At 52.6% G+C, this 9,927-nt stretch overlaps 1 protein-coding gene across 3 annotated transcripts; it reads right to left on the bottom strand.

Moving 5' to 3' along the window:
- Nucleotides 1-1,961: 1,961 nt before the first annotated feature.
- Nucleotides 1,962-9,160, bottom strand: Dnajb2 (DnaJ (Hsp40) homolog, subfamily B, member 2). Of its 3 annotated transcripts, none has more exons than XM_013011667.1 (9): nucleotides 8,719-9,155; nucleotides 8,187-8,296; nucleotides 6,565-6,618; nucleotides 6,278-6,400; nucleotides 5,508-5,600; nucleotides 5,196-5,298; nucleotides 4,963-5,033; nucleotides 4,013-4,213; nucleotides 1,962-2,878 (listed from the first exon to the last, which is right to left on the bottom strand). In XM_013011667.1, the coding sequence occupies exons 1-9, from the start codon at nucleotides 8,781-8,783 to the stop codon at nucleotides 2,868-2,870; spliced, it is 831 nt and encodes a 276-aa protein (XP_012867121.1). In that variant the 5' UTR covers nucleotides 8,784-9,155; the 3' UTR covers nucleotides 1,962-2,867. The 3 variants fall into 3 exon arrangements, with proteins under 3 accessions (XP_012867121.1, XP_012867112.1, XP_012867129.1); XM_013011675.1 differs by lacking the exon at nucleotides 1,962-2,878 and adding an exon at nucleotides 4,301-4,427 and having other exon boundaries at nucleotides 4,121-4,213; nucleotides 8,719-9,159; XM_013011658.1 differs by lacking the exon at nucleotides 1,962-2,878 and having other exon boundaries at nucleotides 2,887-4,213; nucleotides 8,719-9,160.
- Between the last annotated feature and the right edge of the window lie 767 nt (nucleotides 9,161-9,927).

Raw genomic sequence — 9,927 nt, 5'->3', positions numbered from 1 at the left:
CAGAGCCTTGTCCTGCCTGAGTACCTGGCTTCTCCTCGCTACTCTACGCGTGGTTCTGAGGACCTCCTGGCCTGAAGTACCAATCCAGGAGGAGGATGTGTATCTGCTTTCCCAGCCCTGCTGTCGCTGACCTGCAGCCTTGATCCCCATGCTAGCACCCTGCCCTGTTTGTCCCCTGGTGGCTCCCCCACTGCTCTCCTGCAATGGGCTGCTCAACCCCTCTCCCTCTAGCACAAGAGAACTTTCTAGAAAAATCTACTTTTGTATCAATGTGAATAAAGTTAGTGTGTTGTCTGTGCAGCTGCAAACTAGCCCCTTGTGCATTTCTTGTCTGCTGTGCTTCCAGACTTAAGCATAGCTGGGCTGGCCCGTAGGAGCCCAGGTTCGAATATCAGTGCCTCACAATGTGGCAGTTCTTTTTTAATTTCTCCCCATCATGCTTCTTTGTGCCCAAAAAGCTTCAAGGTGTCTTGGATATATCAGTTGAATCTTGCATATATTAATCTTCACCAAAGCATGAACAATGATGACTTTATGATAAAGAGATGACGGGCTGGGAAGGTGGCTCAGTGGCAGAGCGCTTGCCTTGCATGCATGAGGCCCTGAGTTAGATTCCTCAGCACCACCTAAGTAGAAAAACTTGGAAGTGGTGCTGAGGCTCAACTGGTAGAGCGCTATCCTTGAGCTAAAGAGCTGAGGGACAGCACCCAGACCCAGAGTTCAGGCCCCACGACCACCACCAACAACAACAAAAAAGATGACAGCACAACACTGGTCCAGGAAACACAACTTTGTAAGCGGATGAGTGAGGACTGGAGCCCAGATACTTTGGCCTGTTATGGCCTGACCCTCTCAGTTCTTAGGCAGCTGCTTCCTGCCCTTCGGCTACAAGAATAGTCTTTTGTGTGCTGCGGGATAGAGGTTAGGCCCCGTGGAGGCGATTCCGCCACAAATGGGGTGGCATTGCAGCCAACCCTGTCTCCAGCAGGCCTGCCTGTAAAATGCCAGAGCAGGCTTCCACCCGTGGGGAAGGGCAGCATTCTCCCTCTGTCCCCTAGCTAGCTCCTAGAGTCTGCCACCTCTGAGATGTCAGAAGCCCTCACCTGTGTGTCATGAGGAGTCCTTGGACACTAGTGGTGGACACAGAATGAGGCAATAAGAGCCTTGGGCCCAGAACCAGTTAGGAGTTATAGTCACTTACCATGTTGAGGCTCAAAAGAAAATCAGGACCAGTACATCTCTGGGAGCAGCCAGTGAAGCACAGGCCTCTAAAACTGTCTATGCTCTGCTGTGACTCCAATGTGCTCTGCATCTCAAACAACGAAGTACGGGAAAAACCACTTTGCAATTTCCTCTTAGGATGAAGGCTTTAAACTCCCATCTTTCAGGGCAGGCTGCTGCTCTGCTTTGAGAAAAACACTAGATCCTCTACCTGGAATACAGAAGTAGGGGTCCACTTACCTGTGTTGCAGCAGGTAGACTTGAGGTGTTTGCCTTGTGTTTGGGATGCCAGTGGGAGGAAGTGGCTCTTTTTTTCCCTTGAGCCTTGATGAGCTATTGCCTAGCTTACGCCTCTGAGTGTGAGGCAAGAAGACCTGCGAGGGGCTGGCGTCCCCATCTGAGGTTCAGTTTAAAGGTTCACATGTGTTAACAGCTTCCTGTGGCTCCCATGCTTTTGATCAAGTCTAAACATGGTCCAGTCCTAGCTGTGCTGCAGAGCCCTGGAAGGTGGGTCCCTTCATGAGGGGAACATTGGCTGCAGAGCTGTGAGCTCCTAAGAGGTGAAGGTCAAGAACATGAGGAGGGCAACCTGGTCAAAGAGGAGACTCTGATGCCTATGGGCAAGGCTAGCACCTCCAGCTGCTTGGGCATGAAGGGAAGTGAGAGGCCTGAAAAGCCATCCACTTTCCCCACAGGGTCCTTCCCTCCCTTTTCCACCTTGGAAAAGAGGAAACACAAGAACACGGCTCTCAAAACTCGGCTTTATTGACTTCCAGTTTCCCTTAGTCTGAGCTCAGCCCAGCTGGATTTGATAGATCTCTGAGGTTCAATGTTACAGGGTCTGGCAACACCTGGCTCCACCAGTACCCTCCCTGGCCTCGGGCTCCCCAGGCAGGGAGGAGGAGAGGCGCTCATCTATGACGATGGAGAGAAAGAATGGGCAGCAGGGTCAGAGACCAAAGAAAGCCATTCCAGCAGTAGCATGCCTGGTGCTCCCATTGCATGCAGTCCCCAGCCACATACACCCCAGCCAGGGCAGCCTTCCCTTCCAAGCTCCGCCAGCCCACAGCCATCGGCCTTCAGGGGTCAAGCCCTGTCTAATCCATCCACTGCCTCCCTGGCAGGTTCCTCAGATCCCAGGCTGTTGACAAAAGAACCTCTACCACATGCTGCAGGCCTCTCGTCTGCCCACTCTGACCTTGGGGCAAGCAAGAGGTGTCAGGGGAACTGAGGTTCCAATCATTCCCCCTTCATCCACGTTCTCACCACCCCTAGCAGTACAATCAAAAGACAAGATCTCTCCCTCTAAAATGAGTGACAAGTCAGCTAGGGCTGGAGCTACAAATCCCAAAAAGCACAGCTCCCTAATCACACATCACTTCCCATGGCACAATCTATCAGAGATGAGGCCTGATGCATTGCATTCTGGGACATGTAGTCCCCAAGAGACAGCAACAAACACCTAGGGAAGGGAGTTCAAAAGCTGAGACTACTGATGCCTCCCAACTGGCCCCACCCACCACCCAGGCCCCAGCTGTATGCCCTGCATGGGTGAAGGAGAGGAATGGAGTGTTCCCTCCCAGCACATGGGGGAGGGCGCTGTCCTGTTGGAACTGTGCAGCAACTCTGGATCCGGGACATCCAGCTCAGAACACATCTGGGGAGAGAGCAGGGATGGGTGACAGGAGAGAGGGTCAGGGGCAAGCCATGAAAGATGGAGCCAAGCATGCACACCTGGACTGGTCCTGTGGTCTTTCCCTGAACCCTGGTGGATGGTGGGGAAAGTAGTATGGGATATAGTCCCCACTTAAGAGTTTCCCTGGGACACCCTGGCCCTACTACACCTGTTCAGGGTTAGCCAGCTTCACCTCTGCCTGGTCCCATGGCCAAAGTAGGCTGAGGCAGCAAGAGAAAAGAGGAATGGACTCCAGTCCCAGTTCTTATTGGCTGAGAGGCTCCTGCCTAGCCAGCTAACCTGCCTGAAAGACCTCATGGGCCCACTGGCCCTGGCATCTTGTTAGGCACATTGAGGCTTCTTAGGGAAGGGAGTCCTAAGCTAGGTAGCAAGCAAAGAAAGCAAGCAAGCAATGCGGTCCGCAGGGAGTTGCACAGAGCAGAGTAGGAGGAAAGAGAGGAGCACCAGAGAAGCAAAGAGATGACCAGAGCACAACACTGTACAGACCCAGGGGTGTACAGGTCTACAGCTGGACAAGGAGAGCAGACTTGCAAGGAGTCGGCCAGCACTACTGCTCAGGGTAGCTGTCAACTTCGGCTCAGAGTACCCTAGGCCAAGTCCTCCTTCCTTGACCCCATCAGCAACACAGGTGGCAGAGGACTTTGGGCACAAAAGGCCCAATCCAAACCACTAGTGTCCCTCAGAAACATCCCGTCCAATAAATACATCCACACTCCTCAGGCCCTTCCACTGCCCTGGTGCCATCCACCCTGGGTTTTACCCATAAGCCCTGGGCTGAACGCAGCAAATCCCAGGTCCACACACTAGAGGGTAGTGGGTCTAGAAGGGAAACTTGGAAAGACAAAGTCAGGATCCTGCAATTCAGACCACTCTCCACTTTGCTTTCCTGACAGGAAGCTGGACCCAGGGCCAGAATTTGAGTCAGGTTGGGCGGGGCCAGTGTTCAGAGAATAAGACAGCGAGAGGCCTTCTCCTCTGGGGATGAGGTAGGTTTGACTGCTGCACCCCTTGCACCCTCATGGGTACCCCCTGAGCTGGGATCTTGGTGCTGGGCCCTGGGCCGCCCCTGGCATTGTTGCTGTGCCCCCCGCCCACCTGCTGGCTTCTGCCCAGATGCTTCCATCTCAGACAAGCTGTAGGCCATGGCAAGCTGCAAGTCTTCATCCTCAGAAAGGTCACCATCATAGGGACGTGCGACTGTGGTTTGCTGGACCTGCGGGCGTCCCGACCTGGAAGTGATCGATTGCTGCTCACGACGGCTCAGCTCCAAGCCCAGTGCCAGGTCATCCGGGACACCTGCAAAAGGCACAGCTACTGTTGAGGCCCCAGATACAAGACAAGACAACCTGCCAGGCCCCCTCACAGGATCAAAGTGACCCTGACCTCTTAAAAGTCTGTCTTTGTAACTGGCATGTATGCGTTAAGAATCAGGGAGTAAGGAGGTACTCAGCTCCAACAGGTAACATCTGGCTCTCCTTGACCAAGGTCCTCAAAGAAATGATGATAGCACCTACATGCACAAATCAGTCCAATGATTAAATAAGACCAGCATGAACTCAGCTCAGTGCTCTCAGCCTCAACAGGGAAGTGAGGTAAGAGTAGTCAAGGTGACAATCCTGGGCACTACAGTGTGGTAGGAATAATTCTGCTCCAAGATCCTGCATCCTAAGCTTGAATCCAGGCTTACCTTACAAATTACTTGGTAGAGAGGAGTGGGAGGTAACTTAACCATACTGCAGCTGCCTTCACAAATAAAAACTGGGCAAATACCATCTAGCCCGCTTATTCCCCAGGAAGAATAAAGATGCAATCTATGTGCATGTGCTTGAAAAACAGTCAAGTGCTTTGCACATGGAAGGTATTCCACAGATGATGACGTTGCTTAGCTGGGCCCTCTGAGAGCCCTCTGTTCACGCCCTCACTCCACAGATAGCAGAGTCTGGCTTGCGGTTGTAATTCCCTAGGGCCCAGCCCAAATGATTTAAAGAGAAGCTGTTTGGGGATGGGGCTTCCTGCAATGCCTGGGTGCTGGAACTCCTCCTCACCATTGATTGAAACTGACTTCAGCTGCCCATCCTCCTCCACCTCCACCCGCTCCTGCCCGTTCTCCATGATTCTGCAAGAAATAGCAAACAGTTAGTAATGGAGATAGTCCAGGTTCTGGCCACTAACAATGGGAAGGACATACTTTTTTTTTTTTTTTTTTTTGCAAAGAGCTCATCTCTCCACCTCTCATCCCAGACCTCTCTACTTAAATAACCCTAGAAGGAGTACTCACCTGCGTGTTGTGATGCGGTGTCCTTGAACAAAAGTGGTGGACGTAGAAACAGAGCGGAAAGCACCAGCCCCAGGGCTGAAGGAGAAAGATGAGGAGGAGAATTCTGGTTGGGACAAAGGAGGCAGAGGAGAGGCTGTTAGGCGAGGCTGTGGGCCACCTGCTAGTTACCAAAGGCCAGGAACCTTAAGTGTTTCCAGGCCCACCAGGTGGCAGGGCTCTGCAGTAAAGGAGGCAGGCTAGCAAAAAAGACAAGCTGACACTAGGGGATCTGGGACTCTGACCTTACACAAAATGGAAAGGGATAGTGCTTACCTGAGTGCCCAGGGAAGGAGGAAGAGAAGGCAAAGAAAGGGCCTGTGTGTCGAGTGCTCCGGTTCTGCAGCTCTGAAAAGGGACCCAGCTCATCTGAAACAAGTCAGGGGATTCATTAGCCATTGGTAGATTTCTTCCAAAATATGTGTGAGCCTTGCTTTTTGTTTGCTTTTTGGTCATGGGGTTTGAACTGGGGGCCTGGGCCATCACTCAGCTTTTCAGCTCAAGGCAAGTGCTCTCTACCTGATCCACAGCGCCACTTCTGTTTTTCTTGTGGTTAATTGGAGATAAAAGAGTCTCACAGACTTTCCTGCCTAGGCTGGCTTTGAACCGTGCTCCTCAGATCTCAGCTCCCGAGTAGCTAGGATTACAGGCATGAGCCACCGATGCCAGGCTAGGAGATATAAAATACTTGACCCAAATTAATCATCCCCAAAAGTGTTGTCTGTTTTGTTATGTGCAATGCAACCATCATTGTCACATGATGCTTTTAGGCTTGCTCCCATGGTGGCTGTTGTTGTGGAGGCCTAACAATGTGTTCTTGTTGTCATTTAATAAGGCCAGTCTGTGAAGTATCTCTAGTAGGTCATGTGGGTTCTGGCATGTGTGAGTTTCTGTCCTAGCTCTTGCTGGACTCATGCCCATGACACAAAATCTTCAGCCTGTGGAATTCCACTTCTCTCTCAGCTATCCAAGGCTCCCCAGCTGATGGAGTACCGCCCTAAAGAGGGGGAGGGGTTGTCATCTGGAACCCTCCTTAGTTTACTCACCAAAGAGCTCTGAAAAAGGGTCTGTACTCCCAAAGAATTCCCGGAATACTTCCTCAGGGCTCCGGAAGGTAAAGGTGAAGCCAGGCACACCCCCACTAGTTTCTGCGCGAGATGGACCAGTTCCTATAAGAGACAGGATGAGGAAGGGGCTTAGCTGTACATCTGGCTCTCGGCTAGGGGAGCTCACTTAAGGTATGGCCAGCAGCCTCAGGGAAAGCAGTTATACAAGAATCTTCCCTACCCCACCTCCCAAAATCCTTTCCATTCATTTCTGTTAGTCCACTTACCTGCCCCTGTCAGTCCTTCCCGGCCATAGCGGTCATAGATCTCCCGTTTGTGCTCTGGAAAAAGAGACCTGATCACATCTCCCTCCTCCTGGGATGATAGCCTTCTTCTCAGGCCAGAATAAGCCTCACAGTCTTCCTAGAGACTAAACAGCACCTACATAGGCTGTTGTGAGAGCTAAGACAATGCACACAAACAGCTTAGCATAGTACCTAACACACAGTTCAACAAATGTCAGCTAGGGGTTGGGGGTATAGCTCAATGCAGAGCACTTGTGTAGCCTGTGTGAGCACTGTGTTCAATCCCCAGCTCCATAAAAAGTAAACATCAGGCAATTACTACTGTCATTAATAACAGCTTAACCTAATATCCCTTGCTGAGAGTCCTTCTGTGAGCAAAACAAAAACCTTCTGTAGCATATCACTCTGCTGCTTTCCTGTGATCTTGTCGGTGTATTATGTGGTTAGCATCATTCTTCCTTGACTAAAATATGATGCACTCAGGTAAGGACAGTGCCTGCTTGTCCTTACTGTTTTTCTAGTACCCAACAAGTGCCTAGTGCCACAGTATTTAATAAATACTTTCTGGATTTTTGTTGCTTCAACATTTGTTTGGTCTCAAACTTAAAATTCTTCTGCCCCTAAATTCCAAGTACTAGGATTAGAGGCACATACCACTACAACAGGCCAGAATATCTTGGAATGAATGAATGAATGAAAAAACAGACCTGACACTAGAGATGTAGCTCAGTGGTAATTCCCTTCCTTGCCTAGATCTACAGACAGCATTTACTTAGCAAGTGTAAGGCCCAGAGTTAAAACCTCAGTACTACACACATACACACGTATATACATATATATGCCCACACAACCATCCATATATATATATATGTGTGTGTGTGTGTGTGTGTATATATATATATATGCATATGTATACATATGTGCCCGTACTTTTTTTTTGGGGGGGGAGCTCCGTTCGTGGGGCCTGAACTCTGGGCCTGGGCACTGTCCCTCAGCTCTTCAGCTTAAGGCTAGCGCTCTACCACTTGAGCCACAGCGCCACTTCCGGCTTTTTTCTTTTTTGCTCATGTGTGCTGAGGAATAGAACCCAGGGCCTCAGGCATGCAAGGCAAGCGCTCTACCACTGAGCCATCTTCCCAACCCTGTATGTGCCCGTACATATGTATGGGTATGTACGTATATATTTGAACCCTGGCTCTACAAAAAAAGAAATATCTGGATTTATATTCTAGCTCCATGTAACCTTGAGCAAGTTACCTCTCTCAGCCTCAGTTTCCTTGTCTGTAAAATGGGGTTGATAAAAACCTGCTTGGCAGTATGGCTGTGAGAACCCATAGAGATAACCAAGGCCTGGTATCTAGGAAGTTTAATCACATGGTTATGTGGCCTGCTCCCTTCCCTGCTGCTCTTGAGGCCCGGGAAGGGCAGACAGAATGGCTCTGTGGGAGGGATCACTTAAATGTCAGGTTGGAAAAAAAAACAAAAACAAAAACAAAATCATGAATGAGACTGGGGTGGCAGATGCCTGGCTTCGGGAAAGAAGGAATTGGGGCATGAAGTGAGGGGAGAGGATGTGCTGGACCCTGCCTAAACCCAGGCCTTACTGTCAGACAGCACTTCGTAGGCCTCAGCCACCTCCTTAAATTTTCTCTCAGCAACTTCTTTATTATCAGGGTTCTTGTCTGGGTGCCACTGCAGAGCCTTTCGCCGGTACCTGCAAACATCAAGTGTGGAGTGAGGGTCAGCCAAGGCGGACATTTCCCATCTGAAATCTCCCCTAGCCCACCAACGCCTTTCAGCGCTAGGATTCCAGTCCACCCCAGATGCTCTGCAGCCATCTTCCACGGACTTCTCTCTCCCCTTGCGCCAGGGCTAGGAATGCATGTATGAGGCCTCCCTGGGGCTCACTGGATGGGGCCACCTGTGACACCACAGAGGAGGCAGTGACCCTGGCCCTCCCCCTCACACCAAGTCAGGCATCTTTGCTAAGAAACAGCTGGGGGGGGGGACAGGCAGGGTAAGGATCCCCCCCTCCCAGGACCTGCTCCTTCTCTCCAGGGGTCTCCTTTCCTCCCCCCAGGGCGCGAGGGCGCCGGGAGCATGAGAGATGTCCTGATGCCCGACGGAGGCACTTACGCCTTCTTGATGTCATCGGCGGACGCATTTGGCGGTACGTCTAGAATCTCGTAATAGGATGCCATGGCAACTTGGCAGTCGTCAGGCGGGCCTCCACCGGGCTAGAGGAGAGAAGGAGGAAGGTGGGAGGAACCGCAGCCCCTCGCTGCGGCCGGGGCCCCCAGGAAGGGGGATGCGGGAGGCGTCCGCAAGTAGAAGCGGGACCTTCGGGCCGGGCGTGCAGCCGGTGCGCAAGCTCCTCCCGCAGCCTTATCGGCCCCCGCGAGCCTGTGCGCAGCACTATCTGGGCGCAGGCCGGGAGGGCTCGATCGCAGCAGCCGGACGGAGCCGAGGCCGCCCCTCCCCTGCCGGGAGTCCCGCCCCTGCCCCCCACGGGGAACCGTCTGGCACCGACAGCCCGGCTCGCGCGGCGGCTGCGTAGGACGCGCCGGGCCCAGCTGTGCGCGCAAGCGTGCGTCAGCGGCACAGAAACTACTAGAGACGGCGAGACGCCCGCTGGGCCGGCCGCGGCGGGGAGGGCCGCGGCAGGGGCTGCTGGGAGATGGGGGCGGAGCCTGCTGGCTGGGGTTCGCAGTCCCGCTTCGTCATGCTCAGGTGAGGGGGGAGGGGGAGAAGAAGGGGAGGCCGCAGCCCGCTCCATCCTCATGCGCGTGACGCACTCCGATCCACCCCGAAGCCCCAGCAGCTCAGCGATCGGGGCGGCCGGCCCCTCGGCCCCTCCTCAGTAAACAAGCTCGGTGATCCGTGGGTACTCACCGGAGGCCATCACCTCTAGGACTCTCCCCCTCCCCGCCCCCACCAGGGCCTAGCCCCTCCCCTTCTTCAGATCCCTGCTCCAGCTCCTCAAAAGAGGCTGTCCTGGCTTCCCAGAGTAGGTCAGACCTGCTTTTTATAGCATCATCCTCCGGCGTTCCCTTCATCAGGCTTGTCAGAGCCACAAATTAGCATTTATTGGATTATCATTTGCCCCCCTCCACTAGAATGTAAATTTCACAGGCAGGACTAGAGTTGTGCCCTCCCCCCCCACCACACACTTGAATAGGGCACTAGTCAACTAGTCAGGGTTCAGAAATATCTACTGGATGACTTAAATAAGGAGCCTCTTGGTGACAATTGTGACATATTTGAGAGTGGTTAGGTTAAAGGGGACGTTAAGCCAGAAAACACACATTCAGAGGTTTTCTTTGTCCACCAATCTTGAGTAGGGCA

This window comes from Dipodomys ordii, unplaced genomic scaffold (genome assembly GCF_000151885.1).
Source record: "Dipodomys ordii isolate 6190 unplaced genomic scaffold, Dord_2.0 Scaffold1, whole genome shotgun sequence".
Taxonomy (NCBI): Eukaryota; Metazoa; Chordata; class Mammalia; order Rodentia; family Heteromyidae; genus Dipodomys; species Dipodomys ordii.
This window is presented reverse-complemented; position numbering and strand designations above follow the sequence as displayed.